Below are 14,844 nucleotides of genomic sequence, written 5' to 3'. Positions count from 1 at the left end.
GGCCTGTAGTCTATCGATCCAGCGACTTTCTTTCTGGTTTAGAATTCTTTGTCTATTACCTCCTCTAGACGTGAGTGGAACACTGTCAATTCCGATAGCTGTAAATAAAGCAGAGGTACTATGGTGAACTTCATGAATATGTTTAGCCATTGCATAATCCATGTTGTTAGTTTTAATAGCATATTTATGATCTGCCAGTCGATCAAGTAGACGGCGTTTCGTACGACCAACATAAAAAGAGTCACATTTGGAACAAGACAGTATATAAATAACATGTGTCGTTTGAATAACATGTGTCGTTTGACAATTAATAAAGCTGTTAGAAGTATATGTCTGTTTTGTAACTGGGTGGGTAAAAGCTTTTGATCTTATCACCACATCACATTGTTTGCAGTGACCACATCTATACGTTCCTATAGGAGGCTTAGGTAGCCATGTAGATTTGACATCTGCCGGTAGATGGCTTCGTACTAATTTATCTCCGAGATTGGGAGCTCTCCTAAATGTACAGAGGGGCGGGTCAGGGAAAATGTTAGACAGGGACTCATCACATTGGATCAAGCTCCAATTCTTTTTAATTATATTGCGAACAGCAAGGGCAAGGGAGGAGCCATAGTAATTTGGGGTGTAGAACAATACGTTAAAGAGGCGTCCCGACAACTTCAGGACACTACTTTTTATCTCCCTCTTACTTCTAACCCGTCAACTATATTAGCAGAAGAACTTAAAGACTTGCTAGTTCGGTCGAAAGAAGATAACCTTATCTCTGACCAAGAATTTAAGTTCTTATACAATGATAACCCTCGTATGGCCTCCTTCTATTTATTGCCTAAGATACATAAAAACCTTGCTGAACCACCGGGGAGACCAGTGATTTCAGGGAACGATAGCCTAACTGAGCCTATATCTAAATACGTAGATTTTTTTATTAAACCACTACTTCCAACGCTTCCAGCTTATTTACAGGACACTACAGATGTTCTCAATAAAATCAAAGAGCAAGGGAATATCGGACCAGGCACTTACTTGGCGACAATGGATGTAGAAGCCCTTTACACCAGTATTGCCCATGACCAAGGCATGACAGCCATGAGACATTTTTTAGATACTCGCACTGACTCACAGGACCCCCCTACAGATTTTTTAGTCGAACTAACCAAATTTACTTTACTTAATAATGTGTTTTTATTTCAGGACAAAATGTATCGACAGGTAAAAGGCTGTGCTATGGGTGCATGTTTTAGCCCTTCATATGCAGGCTTGTTTATGGGAAAATGGGAGGAGGACTATGTGTTCAACACTCAAAACGTATTTAAAGATAAGATCATCTGGTGGGCCAGATATATAGATGACATCATTATGTGGTGGAAAGGCACTATTGATGAATTGAAAGCTTTTCATAGTTATTTGAACAACACTAACCCAAATATAAAACTGTCTCTAGATTTTAGTCCTGATAAGATCCATTTTCTGGACTTAGAAATCACTAAAGACTTGAATGGTGACTTACATACGTCATTGTACAGGAAGTTAACGCATAAAAATACTATTTTACATGCAGAGAGCTTCCACCCCTCTACTTTGATCAACAATGTTCCGTACGGCCAATTTAAAAGAGTACGTAGAATTTGTGACAGTGAGGCTGATTTTAGAGAAAAGAGCGGAGAGATGTATGATTGCTTTAGAGAACGTGGCTATACACATAATACTCTTAAAATAGCTATATCTGAAGCCGCTACTGTAGAACGCGACTGCCTCTTAAAAAGAAAGACACTGAAAGAGAAAACCGATAGGGTGTTTTTCTCTACCACTTATAGTACTAAAGCCCTTGCTGTTCGCAATATAATTAAAAATAATTGGAGCTTGATCCAATGTGATGAGTCCCTGTCTAACATTTTCCCTGACCCGCCCCTCTGTACATTTAGGAGAGCTCCCAATCTCGGAGATAAATTGGTACGAAGCCATCTACCGGCAGATGTCAAATCTACATGGCTACCTAAGCCTCCTATAGGAACGTATAGATGTGGTCACTGCAAACAATGTGATGTGGTGATAAGATCAAAAGCTTTTACCCACCCAGTTACAAAACAGACATATACTTCTAACAGCTTTATTAATTGTCAAACGACACATGTTATTTATATACTGTCTTGTTCCAAATGTGACTCTTTTTATGTTGGTCGTACGAAACGCCGTCTACTTGATCGACTGGCAGATCATAAATATGCTATTAAAACTAACAACATGGATTATGCAATGGCTAAACATATTCATGAAGTTCACCATAGTACCTCTGCTTTATTTACAGCTATCGGAATTGACAGTGTTCCACTCACGTCTAGAGGAGGTAATAGACAAAGAATTCTAAACCAGAAAGAAAGTCGCTGGATCGATAGACTACAGGCCACCTCACTCCCAGGTTTAAATGATTCCATAGACATGGTATCATTTTTATAGGCCAGTAGATCACTTTATTTATTTATTGTATTTATACATTGTTATTTATTGTATTTTGATAGACTACAGGCCACCTCTTTACAGGTTTAAATGACTCTACGGACATACTGTCACTTTTATAGGCTAAGTAGATTACATTATAGTATTATTATTCTTTGTCATGCATTACTCAATGCTCTTACATTGTTGTTGTTTTGATAATTGTTTTTTGATAATTGTTTTTTGATAATTGTTGGTAATTGTTTATATTATTATTGATCTATTCTATTTTTGACTCATTTCTTTATGTTGTTATAATATTTTGAGCTTGTGTGTATATATACTTATATAATATACAAATTTGTTTTTCTATTTAGTATTATTGTATATTTACTTCAACTCAAGTTGAGAATGTTGCTTTGCCTTCATTTAATTGGGACCAGCTGTCCCCCATTGTAATTAGTGTCTCCCTGAGTTGTGTGTTTTTTCCTTTTTTCCTCTATTTAGTCACAGTATTGTTTTTGTCACAGCAACACCCTGAAGAAGGCCATGTAGGCCGAAACATGTTGGACTTTTAAAAGATTTTTCTAAATAATGTAAGCCACTTATTAAAGGCTTTTTAAAAACTGTAGAGCTGCCTTGGATCTCAACCTTTCTTATATAAGAGGTTGGCCAGTCGACTACGGCCCCTTTCGACCGATTAGTCAACTAATCGATTAATAGGGGTCAGCCCTAGTCTGCACTTTATGCATTGCTTTGATTTAGTCAATTATCTGCTCATTTTATGCCTGTCTATATTTATGCCAGTTTTATGCTCATTTTATGCCTATGTCTATTTTATGTTCATTTATGTCTACATTACTGCTGTGAAGCACTTTAGGCTGCAATTCTTGTATGAAAGGTGCTATACAAATAAAGATTATTATTATTATTATTATTATTATTATTATTATTATTATTATTATTATTATTATTATTATTATTATTATTATTGTTATTATTAAGCTGAATAGCAGATAGATACGACTCTAGTGATGATGTCATCAAGAGCTAAATCCTGGAGCTGCTCCAGTGACCAGTGACTGGTTGTCAGCATGAGGTCACAGGTCCTGGAAGCGTGAGGTCACAAGTCCTGGAGGCGCGAGGTCACAGGTCCTGGAGGGACTGGTTGTCAGCGTGAGCCTAGGTCACAGGTCCTGGAGGGACTGGTTGTCCGCGTGAGGTCACAGGTCCTGGAGGGACTGGTTGTCAGCGTGAGGTCACAGGTCCTGGAGGGACTGGTTGTCAGCGTGAGGTCACAGGTCCTGGAGGGACTGGTTGTTAGCGTGAGGTCACAGGTCCTGGAGGGATTGGTTGTCAGCGTGAGGTCACAGGTCCTGGAGGAAGATCCAGGGGGTCCCCAGAGAGATGGGACTAGTTTCATGTTGCTATTAGTTCATTGACTTAAAGTTAGTCTGAGGGAAGCAACGGTTGTGATTGGAGGACCAAGAAAAGAGGGCGGAGCTTGAGATAGGTCAATTCTGGATCCACAATTAAAGTCCTCTAAACCAGGGGTCCTTGAGACAGAATTATCAAATAGATCATACAGATCGCATGACATTTGATCCTTGGGCCTAGGCAGGCACATCCTGTTTCAGCTGGACTGCCTCAAGTCTCAGAGGAAGGAGGTGCTGGATGTTGTGATGCCAACTGTGAGAAGATCTGCTTGGTATGCCCACAGTGAAGCCATCCTCCAAACACTGCTGTGCTCTGAGGATCAGAAAGAGAGAATTGAGGGGGTGGAGAGAATCCTGGCCATCAGGGGAGAGGGGGATCCAGACACTCAGCTGGGAGACTCCTCTGTCAGGATCAGAAGAACACCTCACATCAAAAGTGACGCTTCCAGCATTGGTGGCTTAATCAGCTGGTCAGAAGATGTGTCAGAGCCACCTCTCACCTGTCTCTAAGCACCTCCGAGGTGAAGAACTTCATCAACACCCCTGTGGAGGTTCTCGACTGGCCTTGCCACACACAAAGCATCGAGAGGGTTGTTAAAAGGGTGACTGAGGTCTCTTCTAAGTACTTTTCACAAGACAACAGGGATGGAGGGATCAAGGCTCAGGAGACCAGCAGGAGGCTGATGTCCAAGAATGAATCCAAGCTGGACTTGTGCAACCTGATAAAGTTCAAGAAGATATAGGATTGATGGAGCCCCATGGATTTTCTCAATACATTGAGACTTTTGTTAAAATGGTTACTGAGGTTTCTGCTGAGTAGTTCTGGAAAGTATTTGGAGAGCTCACTTATTTATGGCTGACATTGACTTTAAGTGTTTGTTTGTAGGTTGGTGGCTAAAGCAGTACAGTAGGAGACCTTGCTGTCCAAGAATGAGTCCAAGCAAGACATTGGAACCTGGCAAAGTTCAAGAAGTCAAGAGATCGAGATTTAGCACTTAGATTTTTGTGTGCATTACCAATACAATTGATTATTGTTAGTATTATTATTATTGATCTTTGGAGTTATATCCAGTTATATACAGTTCACTTGTTAATACATTTGATGGCTTTGTCATTATAAATGATTTTCCATATCTTTTAAAATCTTCAAAGGGGGATGGGTAAATTTGGCAATTTTGTAATACAAAATGATGTAGGTTAGATTTATCTTATCCTAAAAATTAACTCATATTTCTATTCCCCATTAGAAAACACATCATTTAGACACCTTGCATGTTAGGATTTATTTCAGATTCATTCTGGCACCAAGCGGTTCAAAATGGTAAAATCTGCCACTTTGATATCCAAAATGATGTAGGTTAGAGTTTTCCTATCCCTATGTACTCATATTTAAATTCCCCATTAAGAAACACATCATTTAGACACCCCTCACGTTAAGCCCTACTACTACATATATAACACATGACATCACTATACATATAGATCACATGACATCACTACTAAATATAGATCACATGACATTACTACTACATATAGATCACACACTACTACATATAGATCACATGACATTACTACTACATATAGATCACACACTACTACATATAGATCACATTACATCACTACTACATATAGATCACATGACATTACTACTACATATAGATCACACACTACTACATATAGATCACATGACATTACTACTACATATAGATCACATGACATTACTACTACATATAGATCACACACTACTACATATAGATCACATGCCATTACTACTACATATAGATCACATGACATTACTACTACATATAGATCACACACTACTACATATAGATCACATGCCATTACTACTACATATAGATCACATGACATTACTACTACATATAGATCACACACTACTACATATAGATCACATGCCATTACTACTACATATAGATCACATGACATTACTACTACATATAGATCACACACTACTACATATAGATCACATGCCATTACTACTACATATAGATCACATGACATTACTACTACATATAGATCACACACTACTACATATAGATCACATGCCATTACTACTACATATAGATCACATGACATTACTACTACATATAGATCACATGACATCACTACTACATATAGATCACATGACATTACTACTACATATAGATCACATGACATCACTACATATAGATCACATGACATTACTACTACATATAGATCACATGACATCACTACATATAGATCACATGACATCACTACTACATATAGATCACATGACATCACTACATATAGATCACATGACATCACTACATATAGATCACATGACATTACTACTACATATAGATCACATGACATCACTACATATAGATCACATGACATTACTACTACATATAGATCACATGACATTACTACTACACTTTGATGAACATTGTTGATGAACATTGAAGGAGTTGTACACTTCCTGCTGACTTGTCGTACAGAACTTGTAAGTTGCTTTGGATAAAAGCATCAGCTAAATGACAAGATGTTAATGCAAATGTACTACTATATATAGATCACATGACATTACTACTACATTCATGCTCTGATGAAGGCTGACTAGGTCCAAACGTTAACATATTTTGTTCTGATTGGTGAAACTCATCCTTGGATGTTGTTTTTTGAAGTGTATGTTTTTGGTTTAGCACCACAGTGAGAGTTTCTTTCTGGGAGGGCGAGTCCAACTCCTCCACTACAACAATATATTTTTTTTATTATCTTTTTCCTCCTTCTTTTTCCGATTTTTCTCCCATCCCAATGTTAGTCGTTATGCCAATTCCCAATCCCCCTTCCTGGTCGTTGCGCACTCTACCCCCTACGTCGGTCTGGGAGGGTGGAGACTATCACATGCTTCCTCCGACACATGTGTACCCAGCCCACCGCTTCTTTTCACCTGGCAGCGCGGACTCTCACTGGGAGAGTGTAATGTGTGGAAGGTCACAGTACCTCTCCCAGATCCTTCCCTTGCTGTGCAGGCGCCCCGACCGAACTGTAGGAGTCGCTGTTTACGTTAGTATGGACGGTCGGCCAAGCCGGAGGCACCACAGCCGGATTCGATCCCACTGGCTCTGTGGTGGTAGACAGACGCTTGGTCCGCTGCGCTACCCGGCCACCCCCTCCACTACAACTATGACCGTAACCTATGGGGATTTATGGGACGTGGGTACATTTTCTGATTCAGAGCAGTGAGCCCTACATTTAAATCTCATTTGGATGTAACAGCTCAAACAAAAAATCTATGAGCCCACTAAGTTTACTAGTAACAGCCTACTCAGTCATTTTGTGTTTACAGGTTGCTGTAGGGTCCCTGGCTCACACTACAGTTCTCACATCAATACGGACATTAGCCAATTACCCACCTAGAGAACACAAACCAAAGCAAGCCAATAAAGTGTCTGAGTGTCGAGAGGGAGAGAGAGAGAGAGAGAGAGAGAGAGAGAGAGAGAGAGAGAGAGAGAGAGAGAGAGAGAGAGAGAGAGAGAGAGAGAGAGAGAGAATGAGAGACACACACACAGAGAGACAGACAGAGATAGAGAGAGAATGAGACAGAGAGAGAAAGAAAGAGTGAGAGAGGAATAGAGACAAAGAACAAGAGAACGAGAGAGAGAACAAGAGAGACAGAGAGAGACACAGAAAGAGACAGAGAGAGTGAGAGAAAAATAGAGAGACAAAGAACGAGAGAGAGAGAACAAGAGAGAGAGAACGAGAGACAAGAGATAAAGACAGAGAACTACAGAGAGGGAGTAGCATGCTACAGAACGTAGGACACAAGTGAGTGAGAGAGAGAGAATTACAGAGAGGGAGGGGTATTGTGGAAATGCTACATAGGACACAAGTGTGAGAGGATAAGAGAGAGAGTGAAAGAGAGAGAGAGAGAGAAACGGCCTATAGGGCAGCACACTGGACAGCCTGAGTGGGTTAGGGTTACCAACCATGCTTGGACAGCCGCTTGAAGAGTAAATAAGGAGAGAGAGAGGGAGAGAGACAGAGACAGAGACAGAGAGATAGAGATAGAGATAGAGAGAGAGAGAGAGGAGAGAGAGAGAGAGAGAGAGAGAGAGAGAGAGAGAGAGAGAGAGAGAGAGAGAGAGCAGAGACAGAGAGACAGAGAGACAGAGAGACAGAGAGACAGAGACAGAGAGAGAGAGAGACAGAGAGACAGAGACAGAGACAGAGAGAGAGAGAGAGAGAGAGAGAGAGAGAGAGAGAGAGAGAGAGAGAGAGAGAGAGAGAGAGAGAGAGAGAGAGAGAGAGAGAGAGAAACAGAGAGAGAAACAGAGAGAGCGAGACAGAGACAGAGACAGAGAGAGAGAGAGAGAGAGAGAGAGAGAGAGAGAGAGAGAGAGAGAGAGAGAGAGAGAGAGAGAGAGAGAGAGAGAGAGAAACAGAGAGAGAAACCGAGAGAGCGAGACAGAGACAGAGACAGAGAGAGAGACAGAGAGAGAGAGAGAGAGAGAGAGAGAGAGAGAGAGAGAGAGAGAGAGAGAGAGAGAGAGAGAAACCGAGAGAGAAACCGAGAGAGCAGAGACAGAGACAGAGAGAGAGAGAGAGAGAGAGAGAGAGAGAGAGAGAGAGAGAGAGAGAGAGAGAGGAGAGAGAGAGAGAGAGAGAGAGAGAGAGAGAGAGAGAGAGAGAGACAGAGAGAGACAGAGAGAGAGAGAAGAAGCCCCACATCACTTAACTGTATGATCCCCTCCAGTGCCTCCGGCATCCTGCCTGACGCCGGCTCCATTCTCCCTATGGCTGCTGGAGAGCGTGTGACTGTGTGTTTTTGTTTTTGTGTGTGGTGTGTGTGTGTGTGTGTGGTGTGTGTGTGTGTGTGTGTGTGTGTGTGTGTGTGTGTGTGTGTGTGTGTGTGTGTGTGTGTGTGTGTGTGTGCGTGTGTGTGTGTGTGCGTGTGTGTGTGTGTGTGTGTGTATGTATGTATGTATGTATGTATGTATGTATGTATGTATGTATGTATGTATGTATGTATGTATGTATGTATGTATGTATGTATGAATGAATGTACGTGTGAATGGTCTGTGTGTCTTAAGGGATCGAGGGACCCGGCAGCGAGGTGGAGTGCTTGCGCTCACCTGTCCCGGTTAGCTTATATGCGGCCGGTAACTGGAGCCGAGGTGATGATACGCAGCGCATGGATAGGGCGCCCTGTGGGGTTGGAGGGGGGGAGGGGAAGTCGGGTCCCCGCTTCCAGCCTGATGCTTAAAACACCAGCCTGATAATACCAGGACGAATATTGCCACCATTAGTTCTTCCATCTCACATCTTCATCCATTTTCATCCCGCCTCCCTCCTTCTTTTTGGCACTCTAGAGCCCATAGGCCCCGGCCCCGGCCCGCCGCTCCCGTGCATTCACAAACGGGGAGATGGAGGACATGATAAGAGTGGGCCAGACTGTCCTGTACCGCGCCGCAGTTAAACCAAATCCCATGCGATCAAATGAATGGTGTCGTCGGTGTGACTTGGTAGTACGTGGCCCCGGGTCACCAGCGCGGCGAATAGGCCTAAGCGGCCCTCCGCTTTCCTGTCTTCGATATCTCTTTTAAGGAGCCTAATCGTTAGGGATTAGGAAGCAAAGAGTAGCCCGTTTAGAGGTCGTAATCTCTATAATCCCAATCCCACTGGATGAGGAACGAAGAGATAAAAGAAAGGCGTGAAGAACGACTATAGTGAGTCATTTAGGAATTGGGACTATTGGGAATGTCACCACTAAGTGTGTTCGACTCTGATGGGTACCGAATTAGGTACTTTTAAAGGTACCTACCGAATCACGTCGGTACTACCGAGTACCGATTCACCGATTCACGTTATATATATATTTTTTTTATCATTCCATTTGGGGGGTGCTTAATGTCTGAAGGAGTCGACTGAAGGCTTCTTGCAATTGGTCCACTGATGGATACATCTTGATATTTGTCTAGTCTAGTGTGTTCATTAGACGGGTGAAATCCTCTTTCAGTGCCTCTGTGCCTGTTTTCGTAGGCAGTTAGCCTCTGGTATGCGTGCCATTAGCGTTAGCCACGCTTCTAGGCCTCTTTTCTTTTGGAAAGAATGATAATTTTTTTTTTTTTTTATACATTTTTAATTTTTTTTTTTTGTATTCGACTAAGAGGTTGGCAGTCGACTACGGCTCCTTTCGACCGATTAGTAGACTAATCGACTAATAGGGGTCAGCCCTAATATATATATTATTTATTTTTGTATTTGTATTTTTTCTTTTTTTTAACTTTTTTTTTCACGTCAACGTTCACACGCACAATATACGCTTACCTAGGATTTGACTTGATTCAACAACAAAGCAGTCGGGGCAATGGCAAGCCGAAAACGGTCAAAAGTGTGTTATTTTTTTTACACTGAGGTAGGTAGATTACATTTTTAGAGACTAAAGTACCGAAAAAAGGTACCGTTGGGTACCGGTATCGAATCACAGGTACCGGTACCGGTACCGTATCGGTTCAAATGTGAACGGTACCCATCCCTAGTCTTAACCACCAAAACCAAAAACGTATGACATATCATGCCAGTTAGGCTACCTTATACTGTTTCCCTCGACTTTTACTCATAGTATATATATTCAGATTCTAATTCGTTATTGCCTACATGTATTGTAAGTAACATATAATATAATAGAGTCAATTATACTTATACTGTTTATTTCTTCCTATTTTTTATATTCAGATATCATTTTATTGCCTATATTTATGTCTTTCTACTATACCCTGACGCCCGAATTTCCGATTGGGAATCAATAACGGAATATCTTATCTTATTTCTTGTATTGAGGTCTGGCGAAAGAGACGGACGGAGACAGAGAGGTGTGAGTCATTAGAGACAGGTCCCTCTGGCCCCAAGGCACAGGAACGAGTGACGTCTGGCTTGAGACAGAGGAGGGGGAGGGGGGAGGGGTTGAGGGAAGGTGAGAGGTGGAGACACTAGGTCAGAGATAGTGTACAGGGGTCACTGATCTCGTCGGTCATTCAGGCATTGTTATCCGGACAGAAATATGAGAGCTTACAATATGCCAGGCAGACAAGAGCAGGAGGCGGGGACAGATATGAGAGCAATCTGTTGATTGACAAGTGTGTGTATGTGTGTGTGTGGGTGTGTGTACATCCTCTAACTTCTATCCTTGTGAGGACCAAATGTCCCCCACAAGGATGGAAAGAGGAGGTAAATACATTAAAGCTGCAGTAGGCAACTTTGGAGAAATTAGCAAAGCGTTCACCTGCCCAGCAGAAATAGCATCATGCAACGCGCAACGCGCAACAAAGGTTTTCCACAGACTCCCAGGAGGCACCAGCAGCTTTAAGATGGATTAAGAAAGGCGCGGCTGGGTGGCGCAGCGGACATTGCGCTCGTCACCAACGCAAGAGACACCGGGTTCGAATCCGGCTGTCGGCGTTGCCTCTGGCTTGGGCCGGCCGTCATACTAACTCAATTGGCAGAGTTAGCGGGTGGGAAGTCGAAGGGTGGTAGTCTAGTCGTTGTGAACAGCGACTCCTTTCACTCCTACAGGTCGGTTGGGGACGCCTGCAAAGCAGAGACAGGAAGTATCGGGGGCAGCGTGAGCCTCCCACGCGTTACACCTCGCCACTGAGAGTCCACGCTGGCAGGTGAAAAGATGTGACAGGCTGCCTCCTCGTCTATCGGAGGGGACACGTGATGCAAGGCTTCTATCCTCCCTACAACAGGCCAGTGGGGGGCATAGTCGAGCAACGTTCAAGACAGGGGAGGGGAGAATTGGCACAGCTAAATTGGGATGGATTAAGAAAAAGATAGATTAAGAAAATAAATAAATACATAAAGGTCCCCAGCCTTTTGATTGGCTGGTGGTTTGTCAGGTGACATTGTATCACTAGTTGTCCGATGCGACCCCGGGGTCACCAGTTTTCAGGCCAACGAAATCTGATTGGTTGTTCAAATCCGTCTGAATCTCAACAGCCAATCAGATGTGTGTGTGTGTGTGTGTGTATATTGCTGTTTGTCGGCATGCACATATGTTTATTTATGTATGTGTGCATACATGCATGTGTTCTCTATAGGAATATAGTACAATACAAAACAGCACGACGACAAGGAAAGGTACAAACGAGCGCGAATCCACAACAGTTCCGGCACGTCCGTGCATGCCATGCATCCACGCATTCACACATATACACACTCTCACACAAACACATATACACACACCCTCACACAAACACTTATACACACACCCTCACTCTAACACATACACACACCCTCACACAAACAGTCCATGCATCCACGCATTCACACATATACACACTCTCACACATACACACCCTCACACAAACACATATACACACTAGGCCTGGGCGATATGGCCAAAAATGATATCACGAGATCGATATCAATAACAATATCATATCACTCGATATCTATAATTATCGATATTGTTAAGTATTAAAAAAAAAAATATATATATATATATATATATATATATATATATATATATATATATATATATATTCTTAATTTTTTTTAAACAACAGATGTATGTTTATTTTGCAGCAATTCTTTGTCGTTGCCGCCATCTTTAGTGTTACATCCCCTCACACTCCAGTTCTCAGGCTGCAGCTGGTTTAAAAGCTAAAGTAAACCGGCTTCTCTGCTGGCTGTGGCTCCAGGGGAGTTGAACAGTTCTGGCTCTGCTAGTTTCTTTTCTATCTTTTGGCGCTTTGTTAGTGGACAAACCACCGCACATGTGCACCGAGACTCGCAACTGGAGACTAGCTCTGCTAGCACACATAGCCTACTGTGTACAGACGGTTTCAAACTGTATTTTACATTAGAAAGCAAACAAAATAAATGGACAAGAGAAAAAGAAATCTCAATTTGGTCAATTGTCATTTGGACAAGCAAAGCCATTACTTTAAGTTGCAGGCAATAAAGGCAAGTCTGTCCACTGTCTCTGGGTTTAAAACTGCCCTGTTGCAGGTCACACAAAAAAAAAGATTATATATATATCGCGATAATTATCGTTATCGTTTTATCGCCCAGCCCTAATCCACACACCCTCACACAAACACTCGATCTGGCTGCTGCTACGGGGTGGGGACACTTTAGTGGACCACTCAAACAACCCACCAACAGAGTAGCTCTAGAGCTGCTTGTCGCAGCTTAAAAGAGTAGAGAGTAACTATCTGATGAGTAAATGCAGTATACAGCTATCAGACTGGCCTTGTTTCCTTGTGCTTAAAAACTTGTGATTTTAACCCTTGTGTGGTGTTCTGGTGAGTGGGACCCATTTTCAACGTTTACTAAAAGATGATACAATGGCCGTGGCTCATTTTACAAGAACATGTAGAAGAACACATTTTCATTGAGTGCTCATGTAGACATTTATATTAAATACAAGGTGCTCAGGTCCACTGGACGTGAAAGTGTGGAAATTGTAGGCGAAAGCGAGTAAATATGAAACAAAAACGTTCACTGTGTAGCTTCACTGTCTGCCTCCACCTTGTTCAGTCCATTTATATTTTTCAAGATAAACATGTCTTGATTATAATGGATTAAAAAAAATGTATTGAGAAATGTCTAGATTGCTTGTAATTGAAATAAAGTTAAACTACCTCTCCCGAAAGCTAACCGGCACTGTCCGCTTACATTCATTGTGCTAAGCTAGGCTAACATGCAGCCAGATAGCTTTCTACTGAACGTACACAGAGAGGAAACTGGTATCTATCTTCTTGTCTCTCTCTGGAGAAGACAGTAAGCTAATTTCCCAAAATGTTGGCGTGTTCCTTTAACATCTGTTAAGTATTTTTCACATAAATATTTATATATATATATTTAAAATCCCAATAAATAACGTTGTGGGCCCACCAGACCCGTGAACATTTGGTGAGTAACCAAAACGCGAACACCACACAAGGGTTATAACGCCTGCAACAGCTGGAGACTCAGCTTCCTCTTATACTGTCTCTCCACACAACTCTATAGAACCGCAACTTCAACAAAACTACAAAACAGCAGCTAATTAAATAGTGAAATCACAGAGACAGTGGAATGGAGGCAGAAAGTCCAGTTATCAGTCTGATAAAGATGTATGGAAGAGAGAGAGAGAGAGAGAGAGAGAGAGAGAGAGAGAGAGAGAGAGAGAGAGAGAGAGAGAGAGAGAGAGAGAGAGAGAGAGAGAGAGAGAGAAAAAGAAAGAAAGAGAGGGGTCAACGGAGTGTAACTGAAGTTTTATTGTTCTGCACTGAGATTCCTCTGTCAATATTTCAAGGGAGGAATGTCAGATGAGGAGATTTTGGTACGGAATGCCCGGGAGGAACCGAAACGATTTTCTCTCTTTTTTTTAAAGGAAAGGTTCTGGGAAAAGAAAAGGAACATAAAAAGGAGGATAAAATGGTGAAAAGCTATAGAGAAATAGAACAGTTCTTGAAGTAAGTAAGTGAGGTGAGACTTACTGTCCAAGGTGAGGTGGAGGCATATCACAGCACGTCAGAACTCAGATGGAAGCGCAGTGATGCAGGGGGAGACACGCTCTATATACACAACACACACGCACACACACACACACATGAACATTTCCTGCCTCTGCTTCCTGCACACTCATCATAGCCCAGCCCCCTGGCTCACCCACAAAAGAACAAAAGAAGAACAAAATGAAAAGTATGGAAACTGAATACAATGGAGGCATAGACAGAAAACAGGTCAAACCAGAAGGATAAGCTTTGTGATTGTTAGTAAGTAAGGTTTGTGAAACTGTTTGCTTTATCTTTTTTTTCTTCTACTTTTTCTCCTCCTATTTTCTGTGATTTTCCTCCCCATCCCAATTTACCTCTCGTGCCAATTCTCCCTCCCTTGTCCTGATTGTTGCTCGCATATGCCCCCCACTGGCCGGTTGTAGGGAGGGTAGAAGCCTTGCATCACATGTCCCCTCCGATACACGAGGAGGCAGCCTGTCACA

The 14,844-nt window shown here is 42.1% G+C and overlaps 1 protein-coding gene across 1 annotated transcript in view; it reads right to left on the bottom strand.

Annotated features, from left to right (window-relative positions):
* The window catches only part of capgb (capping protein (actin filament), gelsolin-like b), a 98,675-nt gene extending 84,190 nt beyond the window's left edge, over positions 1-14,485 (bottom strand). Inside the window, exon 1 of the mRNA XM_084312997.1 lies at positions 14,342-14,485. Within this exon, the coding sequence (XP_084169123.1) occupies positions 14,342-14,364 (23 nt within the window). The 5' untranslated portion in view covers positions 14,365-14,485. The remainder of the gene's footprint in view (positions 1-14,341) is intronic.
* Between the last annotated feature and the right edge of the window lie 359 nt (positions 14,486-14,844).

Source organism: Notolepis coatsorum, assembly GCF_963971535.1.
Source record: "Notolepis coatsorum genome assembly, chromosome: 4".
Lineage (NCBI taxonomy): Eukaryota > Metazoa > Chordata > Actinopteri > Aulopiformes > Paralepididae > Notolepis > Notolepis coatsorum.
The sequence above is the reverse complement of the archived record's forward strand: the minus strand, read 5'-3'. Positions and strand labels throughout refer to the sequence as shown.